We start from the raw sequence: 19,044 nt of genomic DNA on the forward strand, positions 1-19,044 counted from the left end.
CATATTAATTTTCAGAACCCCAATTTTTTTACTCAACTGTGAACCAAATTATTTTTTTTCTTTCAGAAAAGCATTTAGGAAACTGTTTGGAACTAGAACTCAACTGCATTTTCTAAAATTACTGATCAGGCACAAAATTGTAATAAAACATTTTCCACATCAAACTGGAAATGGAACCTGTATTTCATATAGTTCAACTTTCAGCCTTAAACTTCTTAGTAATGCAGCAGCAATGCAAAAATACATCATTAATTTTATATTAATCAGAAGGAAATGATCAGTGTGAATTAGTGGTATGTTTAAATTAGAGATTACATGTTTTATATACATCACTTAAAACTAAGCTACTAAAGTTGCTATACTCAAATTATTGCTTAGCATTAAACTATATTTAATTAAATGCTGAGTTTGATATATAATTAGTAAAACAGTTGTATGTAAATGATGCTTTAAAATGATATTCTGCATTTTTAAGTGCCTATATTAAAAAGAAAATCTTGTGTCAGTAACTTAACCTTCTTTGTAAGACAGTAAAAAAACAAGAGCAAACTAAACCCAAAGCAAGCAAAACAAAGGAAATAATAAAGATTAGAGAATAAATTAATGAGATATAAAATAGAAAAACAATAGGGGAAATAAGCAACACTAAAATTTGGTTCTTTAAGAACTATATTCTCAATTTTTAATTTTAAACATTCCCTGACAAAACATATACACTGTTGTACCATCTGAAATAATAGTTTTCTGGAAAAAGCAAACTGGTCCAATCCTTGTCAAAATAATTGCAGGTTTCTCAAATTTATAAGATTTTATCATAATGTACTGTCATGCTAATTATCATCATAGTATTCAACCATTTCTTCTTGTACACTTGCTTACCTTTACAAATCGTCAACCAGGATTTGTCTGAATCACATTTTCTAAGGGTGTTTAATATTTGACTTTTTTCTTGCCTTCTTGAAACTATTATAGCTTACTATTATTACTGTGGAATTAATTTAGGTTGCATTCTTCTCTTTCCTCCCATTGTGGGAACCTCAAAAGTGTCCCTGAATATTGTATACTTTAACTTACTTTCCCAAATTTGGGCATTAATAATCTTGCCTCATCTAATAAAAGAGCCATGACTAGGGGCCGGCCTGGTGGCCCAGTGGTTAAGTGCACACGTTCTGCTTCGGCAGCTCGGGTTCTCCGGTTCGGATCCCGGGTGCAGACATGGCACTACTTGGCAAGACATGCTGTGGTAGGCATCCCACATATAAAGTAGAGAAAGATGGGCACGGATGTTAGCTCAGGGCCGGTCTTCCTCAGCGAAAGAGGAGGATTGGCAACAGTTGTTAGCTCAGAGCTAATCTTCCTCAAAAAAAAAAGGAACCATGACTCACTGCTTTCAAATGACCAGAAAGTATCAGTTTCTTACATACTGTACTTGCATTTTGCCATTTCAAGTACTTATTTCCTTATCTCACAACAGATACATAGATCTCTTTTCTCTTATCTCAGTATTTCCTTAGAGTTTACATCCTATCTACTTACAAGGTCGGATCAGAGAGGTTAGGCCACATTGTGTAAGGTACCCATGTTTACGGGTTCAGTCTTGTTCAGAGTTCTGTTTACTTGCAACTGGTATTTAGATCTTTATTATTTTGACTGTTTTTCATTCCTTAATATCTTAGAGTCCTTGGTAATCAGCTTTTATAGATTCAAGGCAGTCCCAATTCAAACCCCAGCAGACATTTTTGTAAAAGTTTATAAGATGATTCTAAAGTATATATGGAAATAAAAAGAACGTAGACTCAGTAAGTTATAGGACATAAACTGCCTGATTTAAAGACTTACTATAAAGCTACAGCAATGAAGAGAGTGTGACATTAGTGCAAAGATAAATATACAAATCAAGGGAATAGAATAGTCAAAATGCTGTAAAGCATGAAGGAACATCCTGGGAAGATCTTGATTGAGGTGGTGTTTATATTGGCATATGGTTTGTTCAAAGTCCCTAACCTATACCCTTACAATGTGTGAATTTTATTGTATGTAAAGTGTGCTTCAATAAAGTGGTTTTTTTCAAAGCAAAGCACTTGTTCTTAATAGCTGATTTATACTTTAATCCTAAGCCTTTTTGCCCCGCTTTTAGTAGTTAAGTCGATGTGCCTATGGTTTCGTATCTCCAAACTATATAGTTAGCTTGATTTCCCCCCACCAGAGCTAATCTCTTCCTTAATACATTAGCACTAAGGAGCACTCAGAAGGGAGAGGTTAACTGTGGTGCTGGGAATCCAGGAAGGCTTCACTGTGGCATCCCTTAAGGTGGGTCTTAATCCCTCCTGATACTTCTTAAGCTCCTTGAAGGCAGAAACGTGACTCATCCTCGAAACCTCCACTGTGCTTTGGTCAGTTTCAGGCACATAGCTGCGTTGGAGAAAGGTTGATTTGAATGGTTTTTAGTGACATTAATTTTTAAAAATATTCTTAAGTTTATTGGTCAGAAATGAGATTGAATTAGATTATTTATAAAATGACTTTTAGTTCAGAGCAGTTATTAGTAAGCCTCTAGCAAAGACTTCCCTTAAGCCAGGAATGGGAATTATTTACAGTTTCTTAGTGACGAAGCAAAACCCTTTCTCTCCTGAAAGGCACCGTGTCACTCTGATGAATTGCAGAGCTTACCTTCTCTGTCTCAATCACATGTATCCTTAAGGACTGACATCTGTAGAGCTGAGGGTTTATTTTTGTTTATTTTGTGGTATCTTTAAGGCTTCAGAAAATGCTATTTCAACAATCAACTGAGCATCATGGTGTACAAGATCATTTCTATCATTGGCTCAATGTTTCCATTTTGATTGAATTTTAATTCTAGTTTTATGATAGACCTCATTTAATATTGTTGGCTGTTATATTTTTCTAGTTTTTCCTTTTCACGTTTTATGTTATTAAAGCTTCATTAAGTTGTTTCTAAATATCATTTGCATAATCTAAATATCCGTTCTTAAACACAGTTGCAGTCCTCAGAGACTCACAGCTCTAGCAGTGCTTCAGTTTGATTTATCGTAAATAATACCTCTAGAAGAAAGCTGGTAATTTCCAAAATGACTTGGTATAGCCTTCAAGCAAGTACATTCTGGCCATGATTTTTGCCTTTAGAGATTTTAAGTCTATTAATCATTTTCACCAAGGATTTTGAAATATAAGAAAAATAAATTCCTATTTTTAATATTTTAGGGTACCATCTGCCTGGAGAATGGATCTTTCTTGCTGAACTTTACAGGCTGTGCAGTATGCAATAAGCGGGATTTTATGCTGATCACAAACAAATCTTTGAAAGAGGAAGATGGAGAAGAAATAGTTACCTATGATCGTAAGTAGGCTTTTTCTTCCCTTGTGAGTTTGTTAGCAGATGTTAGGTTTTGGAAGTTGATATAGTGTAAAGCATTATGAGGCCTATTTCAATGTCACAGTGCAACACATAGTTACTAGTTAGGTTTTTAAGAGGCAAATATAGATAACACCCATTTATCTAGCATTATCAGTTAGTTTTCATAAATGACTTTTGCAGACAACTGAAGGTTATGATTCAGGCACCAATTTTTTTTTGTTTATTTTTAATGCCTTCTGAAACAAGATATAGAGATTTTTTTTTAACTTTAGGGATGTCCATGTGAATTTTCGCTTTCTACTGAAGTATATTATAGTAATACTCTCCAACAGTCATTAAAGTGTTTAAGCTGTTTCCCATATACTAAAGGTCACTGGAATGCTATGGTTCTTTTAGTCTTGTTTTTGCTTTTATAGCTTCTTTTGTCTCCTATCTCACTGTCAGTCTGTTGTTTCTTTGTTTCGCTGCTGTAAATATGCTACCTTCATGTGCTGCTCCTCCTCAATGCTGGGAAACCAAATAAATAAACCACGTATAGTAAAAATAAATCAATTCTGAAGTTGGCACTAAGAATTTCTGTGAGCAAATTAAGTATATGTACGCTTTAGGGCCCAGGTATAGTGACAAGTATTTAAACTGTTCACAGCCCCTTTCTACTTGTCTCCTGGTTTTTTGGTATGTTCTGAATATATGAGGAATGAATGTGCAAATAATGATATCTTGAAAGAGGGTATGAAAGACGCTAAGCCTTTAGAATAGAGTCAGACTGTCAAAAAATGTTCTATGTGAGAAGAATCATCTTCTTTGTTTTAGCATATACCCCTTTAAACTCTATTTTGTTCCAGGTAGTAGGGCATCGTGCTTAAGAGCAAGGGCTCTGGAACTGGAATGCTTGGGTTTGAATTCAGGTTCCAACACTTGCTAGCTCGATGGTCTTCCTAGCTACTTAACCACAGTGCACCCGTGTTTCCTTATCCCTAAAAAGGTGGTAACAATAGTGTGCACCTCATTGGGGTTTTGAGAAGATTAAGTGAATGAATAGATTAAAAGTATTTAAAACATTATCTGGCATGCAGTAAGCACTCAATAAATTATAGTTATTATCATATTGTTTGCACTAGATTCTTTTGTTTTTTATTGTTTATAGTAGCATAATTTCTATCATTCCTGAGAAGAAAAGCTTTTACATAGTTAGCTAGGTCCAGCTAGTTTAAAAAACACACTTACATATCTGTTAATTGATTACCTTAGAGAACTTTCAATGGTAATTAATATATGCACTTAAGTCTCTGAGTTCAGGCCCTTAATTATGTAGTGTTGCTATGTAACAGATTCTGGATTTCTTATCCAGGTAGATATTATAATGGATTTCTCTGCTGTGTTAAATATGACAGGATTAAGATTCTTTTAAAGCAATATCAAGCTGAGAATATAAATTTTATTGTCTTAAGACACCTTCCAAGGCTTAACTGTTTAATTATCTCTCTGTTTTGGCAGATCTCTGTAAGAATTGTCATCACGTGGTAGCCAGGCATGAGTATACATTCAGTATCATGGATGAATTTCAGGTGAATGTATAAATATGGGTATGTTATTGTGGGGAGGGGGATAGTAAAAGTACCCCTGAAAGTCTAGATGTAGTTTTCATAAATGAAGTACTAGTGGCTGTGAGAGGAGACCAGCACTCTCTTCTCCTTGTGTGAGTTGAGAGAGACATAGATGTGGGTGGATCTGTTCCAGCCTGTCTTCACAAGAGTCGCAAATCAAAATGCATTCCTTACAAATGATGTCTCAATCCCATCATTTTTGTTTATAAAGAACCGCTCATTATGGCTTCTTATGAGGTTACCGTTGTGCCCTTTTCTTCTCTACTCAGTTGTGTGGTTGCACAATTGTTGGCTTTAAGTGTTGGCCTGCACACTGCCATCATACTTACTGGTCATGGAAATTGTGATAAGGAGGTTATCTTTGTTCTCCCTAGTAGGCATGTGTAGTTGAGCAACTCTGTAGTCTCAATTGTAGTAAGACATTTTATTATTATTTGTTAAGTAAAATGGCAAGATGGATGTATCAAGGCTGGAAGAGAGAAGCTGAACCACTTGGGATTTAGTATAAGGATTAGTCCTCATACAATTGTGAGAGCATGTGAAGAATTCTACAAAAGGCTGTTGTGGGCCTGAAATTGCTGAAGATTCACAGATCTGATGCTCAGAAAGAAAAGCTGGACAGTGAAGGAGAGCCAGGGACAAACTGGAAACCAGAAGGACACGCTGGAACCTGCGTCTGTCCCTCACTGCCTCTGTTTTCAAGTCTTCAGATTGAGTTACTTATTTAGCGTGAACTCCATGTTCATCCATAAGATATAAATATCAGGTTAGAGCTTTTAATAGGCAAGGGAATTTTTTTTTAAATCCTTCAAATTTTGGTAGTACTATAATTAGGAAAAAAATCTTCCATAACAGAAGCTTATAAAATAGCATATTTTTTGTACCACTTTTGTTCATCCTTATTTTAGTGTGGAAGAAAATACTTAGTTACCCGTCAGAATCTGGTCTAATATGTTGTGGTTAATCTAAACAACATCTTTTTTTTTTTTTAAAGATTTTGTTTTTCCTTCTGCTCCCCAAAGCTCCCCAGTACATAGTTGTATATTCTAGTTGTAGGTCCTTCTAGTTGTGGCATGTAGGATGCCACCTCAGCATGGCCTGACGAGTGGTGCCATATCCGTGCCCAGGATCTGAACCGGTGACCGGCAAAACCCTGGGCCACCGAAGTGGAGCTCGTGAACTTAACCACTTGGCCACAGGGCCGGCCCCTGGACAATATCTTGACCATATCTCCTCAGCATCCAAAAATTATGCCTCAAAAAATATTTATATGGGGCTGGCCCTGTGGCTGAGTGGTTAAGTTCGTGTACTCCGCTTCAGCAGCCCAGGGTTTCGCCAGTTCAGATCCCGGGTGCAGACGTGACACTGCTCATCAAGCCATGCTGAGGCAGCGTCCCACATAACACAGCCAAAGGCACTCACAACTAGAATATACAACTATGTACCAGGGAGCTTTGCAGGGGAGAAGAAAAAAAAAATTGGCAACAGTTGTTAGCTCAGGTGCCAATCTTTAAAAAAAAGAGGAAAGGGGCCTGCCCAGTGGCACAGCGGTTAAGTTCGCACGTTCCACTTCGGCGGCCCAGGGTTTGTGGTTCTGATCCTGGGTGCAGACATGGCACTTCTTGGCAAGCCATGCTGTAGTAGGCGTCCCACATACAAAGTAGAGGAAGATGGGCACGGATGTTAGCTCAGGGCCAGTCTTCCTCAGCAAAAAGAGGAGGATTGGCGGCAGCTGTTAGTTCAGGGCTAGTCTTCCTCAAAATAAATAAATAAATAAAAGACAAAAATATTTATATGATATATGTAACTTAAGGCAGAATCAAGATTTCAGTGAATGGTGGCCAAATAGGAGAATGAGCATCTCATGGGCTTAAAGGAGCAGTTCTATCCTTTTATGAGAGAAAAGAAGTGCTTATAGCTGTTTTCCTGTAGCTCCTGTGAGCTTTATGAGTCTCTAAATGGATATTGAGATTGCCTCTTTATGCCCTAATTGAGCCATTATATGTCACTGCCATGAGACCAAAGTCTAGCTGATGTTCCGTTATAGCTGAACACACATATTTTCAGAGCTCCCCTAGAAATTACTCTAGGGTGGAAAGAAGAAAAAGGAAGATGGTTTATAGTCACAATGCCTGGACGGTGTGAAATTCTCTTGGAAAAAACTCTTAAACTGGACTCTCTATCTCCACTCTTCCCTCTCCCAACATCTGCTTCCCCCTACCCGAACATATTCTATATTCTGACATCAGACTATTATTTTTTTCAAATGATGCTTTCAGACTACCTGATTAGCCTTTCCATAGCTCACCTTTAGCTGTAGTATGATATCCAAACTCCCCATCCCAAGGTTTTCACTGGGCTGCCCAGCTTCCCTCTCTCTTATTTCCCACTACTCTCCTCGTGTACACCAGACACAGCATTGACTTTAGACTTTCTTCCTTCCCTCCTGTTATCAAGGAAGATTTTTATTTCCTCCTCTCTAAGGCTACTTCTACTGCATTTCCTCAGGAATCTCATGTTATCTTCTCTCTTTCGAGCATCCTCTTGTTCTCCATGGGATTTAAAACAGTGTTTACATTAAATATACTTAGTTCCTCATTTGTTAAAAATAAATTAAAATCCTTCCATTTCACTCAGCCACCTCTTTGGTTCACCCTCTTATCATCTCTGGCCTTCCTCTTGCTTCTTGACCTGAGTAGGTCTTTCTCTCTTTCCCCTATTTCCCTGTGCTCCTCTTAACCACCGACAATCTGGTTTTCATGTTCACTTTACTGAAAGTATTCTCCTGTAGGTTTCCTGTAATGTAGCCAAGTTCTGTGACCTCGCCTCAGTTCTTACCTCTTTTGACATCTCTCCTGGATCTGGTTTTGTTAACCATTGTTGTCTTCGAAGCATCTCTTCCCTGGTGGTCCATAGTGCTAGACTTTTTTCTTTCTTCTTAAATCATTTTGACCGCTGCTCTGCTTCTTCTCTGGCTTCCTTTCCTGCTTTGCCCTAACTCATTTTCCCCTGGGATTTGGTCTCTGGTCTGGAACCTTCTCTGTACTCCTCAAATAGTGGGCACACACAGTCAGTCTCAGTTGAAACCTATCAGATATTTTCCAGATCTCGTTCTCTAACCCTAACACCCTTCCTGCCCTCCTTTTTTCCTTTGTTTCTCTTGTTTTTTGGCTCCACTGCCACACCTCCTGTCAAGGACCAGACCCACTCAAACCTAAATTACTGCAGCAGCCTCCACACTGTAGTTCTCACACTGCCCTCAGATCAGTCTCCCTTAAACACAGCATCCTGTCGCTCCTCTGCTACTCCATGTACAATATGCTTGCTCTTTTCCATATCACCGTCCTTATTCATGCCTTTTCCTTGACTTAAATTCTCGTTTCTCTTTACTTGTCCCTCAAGCCAACTAAATCTTACCTCTTTCAAGCTGACCTTAAATTCTATTTCCTTTTTGCTCTCGAGAGTCCTGCCCACACTGCTTTGTCCCTTTTCTGCACTCTTCTTGTACCTATAGCAGGCCCTGACTCCTGTGAATAGCCACTTGGGAACTTCCGTCTCAGCATGATGACCACAGGAACTCTTCAGTTCTCAGCTGCTATGGCTTACTTCCTCATCCCCGCCCAACTCCAGCCCCCATCTTATTCCTGCAATAGTTAAGTTCAAGGTCGGGTACCCACCATTGGTAATGTTTTGGTTTGGTTTGGTTTATTTTATTTTTTATTTTTTTTAACTTTTTATTAAGATTATGATAGTTTACAACCTTGTGAAATTTCAGTTGTACATTATTGTTAGGCATGTTGTAGGTGCACCACTTCACCCTTTGTGCCCTCTCCCACCCCGCCCTTTCCCCTGGTAACCACCAATCAGTTCTTTGTGTCTCTAAGTTTAACTTCCACCTATGAGTGGAGTCATACAGAGTTCGTCTTTCTCTATCTGGCTTATTTCACTTAACATAATACCCTCAAGGTCCATCCATGTTGTTGTGAATGGGATGATTTTATCCTTTTTTATGGCTGAGTAGTATTCCATTGTATATATATACACCATATCTTCTTTATCCAATCATCACTTGATGGGCACCTAGGTTGCTTCCACATCTTGGCTATTGTGAATAATGCTGCGATGAACATAGGGATGCATGGGACTTTTGGAATTGCTGATTTCAAGTTCTTTGGAATAGATACCCAGTAGTGGGATGGCTGGGTCATAAGGTATTTCTATTTTTAATTTTTTGAGAAATCTCCATACTGTTTTCCATAGTGGCTGCACTAGTTTGCATTCCCACCAACAGTGTATGAGGATTCCTTTTTCTCCACAACCTCTCCAACATTTGTCACTTTTTGTTTTGGTTATTTTTGCCATTCTAACAGGTGTAAGGTGATATCTTAGTGTAGTTTTGATTTGCATTTCCCTGATGATTAGTGATGATGGGCATCTTTTCATGTGTCTATTGGCCATCCGTATATCTTCTTTGGAGAAATGTCTGTTCATGTCCCCTGCCCATTTTTTTTTTCATTAAGGTTATGAAAGTTAACATCCTTGTGAAATTACAGTTGTACATCATTATTAGTCATGTTGTAGGTACACCACTTCACCCCTAGTGCCCTCCCCTCACCCCCCTTTCCCCTGGCAACCACCAATCAGTTCTCTGTGTCCATATGTCAACTACCACCTATGAGTGGAGTCATACAGAGTTCGTCTTTCTCTATCTGGCTTATTTCACTCAACGTAACACCCTCAAGGTCTATCCATGTTGTTGTGAATGGGACGACTTTGTCCTTTTTTATGGCTGAGTAGTATTCCATTGTATATATATACCACATCTTCTTTATCCAATTATCAGTTGCTGGGCACTTAGGTTGGTTCCATGACTTGGCTATTGTGAATAATGCTGCAATGAACATAGGGGTGCATGAAACTTTTGGAATTGCTGATTTCAGGTTCTTAGGATAGATACCCAGTAGTGGGATGGCTGGGTCATAAGGTATTTCTATTCTTAACTTTTTGAGGAATCTGCATACTGTTTTCCATAGTGGCTGCACCAGTTTGCATTCCCACCAACAGTGTATGAGGGTTCCCTTTTCTCCACAGCCTCTCCAACATTTGTCACTCTTGGTTTTGGATATTTTTGCCATTCTAACAGGTGTAAGGTGATATCTTAGTGTAGTTTTGATTTGCATTTCCCTGATGATTAGTGATGATGAGCATCTTTTCATGTGTCTATTGGCCATCCGTATATCTTCTTTGGAGAAATGTCTGTTCATGTCCCCTGCCCATTTTGTAATTGGGTTGTTTGATTTTTTATTGTTGAGTTGTGTGAGTTCTTTGTATATTATGGAGATTAACCCTTTGTCAGATAAATAACTTGTGAATATTTTTTCCCAATTAGTGGACTGTTTTTTTGTTTCAATCCTGTTTTCCCTTGCCTTGAAGGAGCTCTTTAGTCTGATGAAGTCCCAATTGTTTATTCTTTCTATTGTTTCCCTCATGTGAGGGGTTATGGTGTCCGAAAAGATTCTTTTGAAGCTGATGTCAAAGAGTGTTCTGCCGATAGTCTCTTCTAGAAGACTTATTGTTTCAGGCCTAATCTTTAGGTCTTTGATCCATTTTGAGTTTATTTTAGTAAATGGTGAAAAAGAATGGTTGATTTTCATTCTTTTACATGTGGCTGTCCAGTTTTCCCAGCACCATTTGTTGAAGAGACTTTCTTTCCTCCATTGTAGGCCCTCAGCTCCTTTGTCAAAGATTAGTTGTCCATAGTGGTTTGGTTTATTTTAAATGTCTCAGGGGAAATTTAAATATAATCAGAAGTAGGCAGAATAGTGTATTAACCTCCACTACCCAGCTTCAATTTGCTTTATTTGTACCTTACCATTCCCACGTTTCCCACAGGATTATTTTGAAGCAAAACCCAAACATATCACTATGTCTATAAATATTTGAGTAGGTATCTCTAAAAGATAAGGATTCTGTTTGTAAAACAAACACAATACCATTGTTAAACAAAATAAGGTTTTCTGATGACAGGAGTAGAGGGGAAAGTAGAGACAAGTACAGAGTTTAAATGGAAAATACATTACAAATTATTGCAGGGATCCTTTAGTTTTTGTATCTCCCTAAAAGCCATTAAAAGGACTCTGTGTGTGCCTCAGACTGCTTTGTTCCTCTGTGGACCAGGGAAGGAGAGGACTTGGGTCAGGATTAGCAGGTAGAAATAAAGGAAAAGGGCCAAGGGGCGCTCAGAATGAAACAAAGGATCTGGTCTGACCCGTAGGTGACCTGCCCCTCCGTCCTTCCCACTAATCTCTCTCTTTAGGCTTCTTGGTAGGCTTCGCACAGGTGGAGCCCTTCGGGGTCTCCATGAGGGACTGGGGGGGATTTTTATTCTCCCAACTTGACTGGTTTTGGCAAAAGGTGTCTTAAGTCCCCCATATTCCTGGCAGCACTGGGAGATGTGTTCCTGGCATCCCCAGTTAGAATTCTAGACATATTTTCCCACAGAAGCACTGCTATATATGGTTAGATTCTATAGCACTTGTTCAATGTAAGTTTAAAAGACCCCCTGGATTTCCCTGGGAATCTAACTGCCCTATGCAACATTACTTCTGTGGGAAACTGCTTTTGAATTCCAAACAATTGACCTACAGTGAAATCTGGATTCCAGACTGCCTATAAATTGAAGATTAGAGGTGTAATCAGTCTTACTGATTTAATAATCAGTAAGATTTATAATCTTTATAATTTGTAACCTTTCCAGATTATACTATGTTTTAGATTTTTTCTTTCTCCCGAGTTAGAGCATAAGTTTTGCAAGGTCAGACCTTGCCCTTGCCCTCTCTCATGTCTGCCAGTCACCTAGCACGTTGCAGAGAGTTTGAGCACTTAATAAAAACTTGTCAATGGATAGATTGGTTGAAAACTCAGTTATTTGTCTAGCTTCACACATTTTCCTATTTTGGCTTTATTACTTTTTTCTTCTGCATTTCCAGTGAGAGGTTTGACATCCTACTAGTAAGTCTGGTGAATGAAAGCAGAAGTATTTGAGAGCAGTAAAAGACCTTGGAGAGAATGGAGTTTTATTTCATTTTTAATTCATGAGACGTGTATTTGTTTACTGAGCTCTAGCCTCTGTTTATTCCTACTGTGTGTGTAGAGTAGAATTTAAAATTAAGTGTGGTCTTAATTTTTGAAGCAATCTTTCCACTGCCACTAAACTCCCTGCCGAACTCACTGTTGGAAATGGAAAGTCATTGTTCTCTGAGACCCTCTCTGCAGTGACTGTCCAGGCCCATGAAACACAAACTGCCTCAAGTGATCAAGTTCCAGACAGCAGCACTCTCAATGTCAGGTGTGGAAGTACTAATAGATTTCACACGGATGTTGTTTTCTAAAGAAGATAAAAGGTTTTTAAGCAAAAGTTTTAAAAGAAATATATTTGTGTAGTTTATGACCATATTAAATATTCTAGAAAGGGACAGCTATAAGAATAGGAATTTGCCCTAAGGATTTTTACCTAAAACAAAATCCCTTATGTCACCAGTCTGGACATTTAAGCCCAAGGAATATAAAACTTCTTAAATAAATCCAATTCCAGACAACTAGCTATCTAAATATGAGGCATGACATACTAGTGGGTTTAACACAATTGTTTTTTTTCCCTGGAGTAGATAAAAGTAACTTTTTTGATTTGAGAATTTTCTCCCTTTTTTGTTGTTTTTAAAATCATTTCTATTGCATATTAGTGTAAAATATCCTAGAAAGGAACAACTCTGAGAACAGGAATTTGTCCTTAGGGACTGTGCTCAAATTGCCTCATTACTTTAGATAGCAGCACTAAGCCCAATATGTGTGGTGGCTTTTTTTTCTTTTTTTGGTGAGCAAGATTCACCCTGAGCTAACATCTGTGCCAGTCTTCCTCTCTTTTCTATGTGGGATGCCACCACAGCATGGCTTGATGAGCGGTGTGTAGGTCCATGCCCAGGATGTGAACCCGCAAACCCTGGGCCGGCCACCAAAGCAGAGCGAGCAAACTTAACCACTCTGTCACCAGGCTGGCCCTAATATGTCTGTTTTTTAAGTCCAAGAAATTGCAAGTCATTTCCAAGATGACGTTCTTGTATACATAGTAAACAGAGCATCAGCATGTGGTAAATTTATATAAACAAAAAGCTCTGGGATACACAGAATAAACCTAAGACATTACTGATAGGTGTTGAAGAAATTGATCTATTGTACAGAAAGAATATCCATGACAATTTGTAGAGAACAACTTTACCAGAGTAAGTTATGCAGTATCTTCTTCCCTGTTCCTCAAGATAATTATGCACTTTGTCTTGTTCTAGGAGTATACCATGCTGTGTCTGTTATGTGGCAAAGCCGAAGATACTATCAGTATTCTCCCTGATGACCCCCGACAAATGACTCTGTTATTCTAAGGATCTTTCTGCAATTCTGTTGTAGCTATGTTGTGTTGGCTTACAATACAGCAAGCCTGATGGTTTGTCTTACTTAGTTTATAATGGAAATTATTTGCTTTTTTTTTTAAAGATTTTATTTTTCCTTTTTCTCCCCAAAGTCTCTATATTTTTAGTTGTGGGTCCTTCTAGCTGTGGCATGATGTAGGACCCCGCCCCAGCATGGCCTGATGAGCGGTGCCATGTCTGCGCCCAGGATCTGAACTGGTGAAACCCTGGGCTGCCAAAGTGGAGTGCACAAACCCAACCAGTCGGCTGAGGGCCAGCCCCTGCATTTTTTTCTTGCTTAAATTTACCTATTCTTTGACAGAAAAAGTATTTTAGGGGATTGCTGTTCTCTAGAGCTGAGCTCTTCTGCTAAAGTTCCCAGTTCACATTAGTGCAGCCAGAATGAAGTGTCTTTGTGAGCAGTTATGTGGCTAAAAAATAACTAGAATGGGAGCGCACCTGCTGGCCAGATCTTGGTTCCAATAAAAGGAACCAGGGCTCACTGGAGAAATGACTGATTCTAGGACTGGGGCAGTAAATAAACAAGATAAGCTTGGAGTATATTGCTTCACAAAAAAAAGGAAGTGCTCAAAAGGAAAATCACAATGATTGGGAATACATCAAAGGAACAGAAGAGCCGACCGAAGGAGCTCCCAGTGATCAAAGCTGGAACAATTTGAAGAACAAAATAAAGTACCATTGGATTGTAACCCCAACTATAAAATAAATATCCATGAGTCCATACTGATATAAATAAATGATTGAATAAATGAATACATAAATTGGAGAGAATAGACAAATCTTGCATGCAAGAGAATTTCAAATAATATTTGTAGGTACTCTGCATTCATTAAGTGTGGGTCATGCATAGTGACTTCCTTCCAAAGAGTATAGTATGGAAAGGAGGAAAAGTAACTTTACAGTGGAGAAACCTGGCGAACACTCGCCACGTGATCAAGATTAACGTTATTGATGATAAGCCACCTTGATAGCATGTACGCTTGGTAGGATGCGGTGAGAGGGCACTTGATCTTTGTGGTCCTCCTCCCCAAAAACCCATACCCCGGTCTAATGATGAGAAAAACATCACACAAATCCCAACTGAGGAAAATGCCTGAGCAGTTCTCCTCAGAACTGTCAAGGTCATCCAAGACAAGCCTGAGAAGCTCCTACAGCCAAAAAGAGCCTAAGGAGACATGACTGTAATGTAATGTGGTGTCCTGAGGGGGAGCCTGTACCGGGAAAAGGATGTCTGGTAAAAACTAGGGAGATCTGAATGAAGTGTGGACTTTAGTTCATATAAATAAGGACAACGGTTTCAGCTGCTCCAAAGAGATCTGGAATATCTTACCTTGCATAGTGGAAAGCACACTGGCTTGGTGTTGTGAACCCTGGCAGTTAGGCCTCTGTGCCATTTGGTAGCAGTATAACCATTAAGCAAAGTGTTGCTCTGGACTTTATTGTCCCCTTTCTATAAAACTGGGCTAGTAAAAGTTCATATTATACTTCCTTCACAGTATCGTTAGAAGGTCCACATCAATAATGAATGTAAATGCTTTGGAAGCATGTAAAGTACTAGATACAATAAGCTGGTTTCAGTTAGTTTTTCTCATTCTGAGACCAAAACTTAAAGGGTCAGGCATTAGAAACAAAATGTTTCCTATTCATATCTAAGAAACTTGGACATTCTGAATGAAGGCTTTGCTTATAAGAAAAAAAAGTGAGCAAAGTGTTCGTTATTGATATCATGGGAAAGCTTGGTTGTATAACAAGAATAATGATAGCTGAGGTTTATTAAGTACTTACTGTGTGTGCCAAGGCTTTTTAAGCACTTACTTAATCCTCACTAATGACCCATTAGGTAGGTACTATTGTTATCCCAGCTTTAGAGCTAAGGAAACAAAGGCACAGAGAAGTTAAGTAACTTACTCAAGGTCCCACAGCTAGTACAGCAACTCCCTCTCAACAACAGTGTCCAGTACACATGAAGCTTAAGGGTCTGGCGAGGTTAGGATGCCGTTGAGAAGAGCAGCGACGGCACTCTGAGGAATCCAGGCGTGTCAGACCGAGACTTGTTATCTGGAAAAGTTAAGTCAGCTGCTCCTCAGAGATCAGTGGTTTTATTCCTGGACAATGTTTTCCACTTTTGCAAATCTATATCTGACCTGCTGAGGAAATCGTTTGGTGAAATGAATCCAGAGAGCAGAGAAAATGCTTCATTACTTTAAATAGCAGCACTAAGCCCATTATAGCCTCCGAATCGTCTCTTCTTGGAGTTTGCTAATGCTTCCAACTTAGTCATTTGGAGCTCAAGAGTATGATTTTATATGCCTTGTCTGATATCCTCATCTACTGCAGAATGTATAATTTTCTCTATGTTTTGGACTATATGCTACAAAAATTTAAAACACAAGATCCTATCCATATATTTCATTATTATTAAACCAACGTTGGGCAGTGTTTTATGATACTTTCTTCATCATCTTCTGGAATTCTTCTGTGGATCTAATAGAATAAAGATCTCTTCAACCCAGTTCTACTGAATCTGTATTTCTCTGTTCAAATAAAGGGGAGCCAAGCAAAAGCATTTGTCTTCTTCCCTTCCTGAGATTCAAGAAGGAAAAGAAATCACCTGTAGGTGTTACTGAGAATATGGGCTTGTTCCAACACCTCATTCTTTCTTTGCTTGCTCCATGACTTACAGATCTGGGCTTTGCCTAGTGAGGCTTTTGGAGTTCAAAGCTCAGCATGTTTGTTGTTGTGTTGTTTTCGCTAGCTCTGTCTTTCTCAAATGGTCTTGGGTTCTCCTGATACTAATTAATTGGCATATGATGTAGTCTGGGCACAACCAGATATGCTTTGTTCCTTGTAAGTCATCACTAAGTGTATATGTTCACTGTTCTTTATCTCAGTGTATCAAGAATCCTTTCATGGGGCCAGCCCAGTGGCACAGCGGTTAAGTTCGCATGTTCCGCTTCTCGGTGGCCCGGGGTTCTCCGGTTTGGATCCCGGGTGCAGACATGGCACCGCTTGGCACACCATGCTGTGGTAGGCGTCCCACATATAAAGTAGAAGAAGATGGGCACGGATGTTAGCTCAGGGCCAGTCTTCCTCAGCAAAAAGAGGAGGATTGGCAGCAGTTAGCTCAGGGCTAATCTTCCTCAAAAAAAAAAAAAGAATCCTTTCAGTTTCATTCTTGTGTTTTGAGATTAAGGCTAAGTTACTTGACAGAATTTGAGACTCTCAGTTTTAAAATGTATGTTTCTTGACTGTAGTACAAGTCTCTATTGTGAGATACACTATGATTGGGTAGAAAGGAAATCAAGAGACCTGGGCCTAAAATTAGCTTTGCCACCTGCTCATGGTGGACTATTAGGCAAGTCTCTTATTCTGTCTGTACCTCAGGTTCTTCAATGGAAAAATAGAAATAATCATGCCCCCTCAGAATTTTTAAATCAAAGGATGCAACGTGAAATTGTTTTTAGGTTGTGCAGTGCTGTGTACGGGCAGCCATCCACGGTCTTAATGCAGGAACTCTGAGATAGAAGGAAGTGCTGTTGTGGCTAATAGTAGAGGCTTTGGAGTCAAACTGACCTGGGTTTAGCTTTCAACTCTGCTACTCATAGCCCTTTGTCCTGGGCAGGTGTCTTGCTCAGTTACCTTCTCTTTAAATAGAAAAATTTCTCACGGGTCGGTATGAAGATTAAGTAACCTAATTATATATTAAAGTACTCAGCGCAGTGTGTGAGTCTAGTATATGGTGGTCTGGATGATGGTTGTGATGGTGATTATAAGAAATCATCAGGTTTGAAATCACCAATTAGAGTTTGGCTCAGTGTTTCTTAACTAAGGAGATAACAGCTGTGGGAAATAGTCATGGAAATCATGATCAATTTCATTCTGCGTATCTTGGCCCCCTAAAGTCACTTATTCCAGGCTGTATTTTTTTGTAGGATCCCTCAGAGAAGTGGTTGTCTCTCCTCTAAATTGAATAGCATTATCTCAGCTCTTCTGGGAAAGCTTGTTTATAAGACTTCTCCCTGCTTCCTGAATGCCCGTAGGGAAATTGGATTAAAAGATTTTGTTGATCTAGGAAAGTACTGATATATTAAGCTTTGCTGTGCCTGTTTATGACCATAAGCTGATACTTCTGAGGATGAAAAGGGGAACAAACAAGCTGAGGAATAAAAGAAAGGAAATAATTTCTCATTTCTCTTCTTTCTAACAACAGCACAACTAAAGATTTAGTAAAACGAAATGTCCTTGTAAAACAAGTTCCCCCAGTTTTGCCTTCTCTCTGCCTTCCGGAGCCAAACTGGTCAGGTCCCTTCTGAAGCAAATAGCATTTCCCCTTGCAAGTGAGGAGCCCTCTTCCTAGCATTATGGCCCTTCCTGTCTCTCTCTGCAAAATCACTTATGCTGTAATTCCCACTCCTTTGGGAATGTCTAAATAATTCTTTCAACTAGAACCTTATGGGAAAGACGCAACACATTGTAGTGGCGTATCAGGCTCTAGATTGCATGTGGCAGAACGCCAGCATCCAGGATAGCTGACTGCTATTGGACCTAACAATAGGCAATAGCACTATCAAGATGAATAAATCATACTAGCATCCAAGATGAATTCTGAATTCCATTTCTTCGGGGAAGCATTTTGTCTTTGCAGTTACTTCTCTAAAATCAGTGCTGGATCCTGCCCCCAAAACCCATACCCCAACTGTTGACATTAAGAGCGGGAATCTTGAAAGGCTTGAGTTTTCATCAGTCAAGTTAAGGGCGGCCTGAATTTAGCAGAAGGCCGTGCAGAAGGATGCCAGGGGATTCCCACTATAACACTCAGGTTACCCTTTTGAAATAAAGCACCATGGATGACTTTAGTTGAAGGTCAGACAGTGGAGATCCTTAACCTTTGTTCCACTCTTAGTTCTCAGATGATACATCTGCTTAGAAAATAGTTATGTGAACAACAGAGGAAAAGCATTTCCCCTTCAGCATTCAGCTTCTCAAGCAGTGTGTCCAGTTTGGAGAACTGCCCCTTCAGGGCTTCAATGAAGAGAAGTACAATATTCCATCTAGTGGTCAAAGAAGGAAAGATAAAAAGTTTCCAGGAAGAGGTTTGTGGGGCAAAGTGACAGAACAGTGGCTTTTCAGCAGGTATCTTTTCCAGAACATGATAGAACCTAGCCTTGGTGGTGGTGGTGCTTTTTGAGTATGCCTGTACAAACAGAGAATCTGGGGCACCATCCTTACAAAGCCATTCGGCAGAATTCTGTTCTCACAGAGAACAACTATCACGATGGCAGGTTGTGAACAGTTTATCTGAAGGGAGGCCCTCTTGCGTTCCCACCCTTATGGAAGAAGAAAGGAAACAAACCATTCATGCCTAAACTTGTTTGTCTTGTGCCTAAGTTTGTGAATATGTGAGTTTGAGAAAGACAAGCTTGTAATGTGAACTTTAAGAAGGAAGGAGAGTTAGTCTAACAAAGGATCAAAAACAAACATTCTTCAGCGAGGTGATGAGGAAACGGACAAAGTGCTGTTTGTGTTCCCAGCATCTGCACCCTCCACGCCCTTGCTCTTAGAGAAAGCTGACAAGATT

At 39.2% G+C, this 19,044-nt stretch overlaps 1 protein-coding gene across 6 annotated transcripts in view; it reads left to right on the top strand.

Annotated features, from left to right (window-relative positions):
- Positions 1–19,044, top strand: part of CHURC1 (churchill domain containing 1) — a 44,375-nt gene that overhangs the window by 2,326 nt on the left and 23,005 nt on the right. For 3 of the 6 annotated variants that reach the window (XM_008518967.2, XM_008518968.2, XM_008518969.2), the window contains exons 2-3: positions 3,223–3,358; positions 4,874–4,944. In XM_008518967.2, coding sequence (XP_008517189.2) covers positions 3,223–3,358; positions 4,874–4,944 — 207 coding nt within the window. Of the gene's footprint in view, positions 1–3,222; positions 3,359–4,873; positions 4,945–5,425; positions 15,979–19,044 lie in introns of those variants that run through there. The other 3 variants (XR_011532757.1, XM_008518970.2, XM_070593194.1) reach the window with 3 other exon arrangements.

This window comes from Equus przewalskii, chromosome 25, assembly GCF_037783145.1.
Source record: "Equus przewalskii isolate Varuska chromosome 25, EquPr2, whole genome shotgun sequence".
Taxonomy (NCBI): Eukaryota; Metazoa; Chordata; class Mammalia; order Perissodactyla; family Equidae; genus Equus; species Equus przewalskii.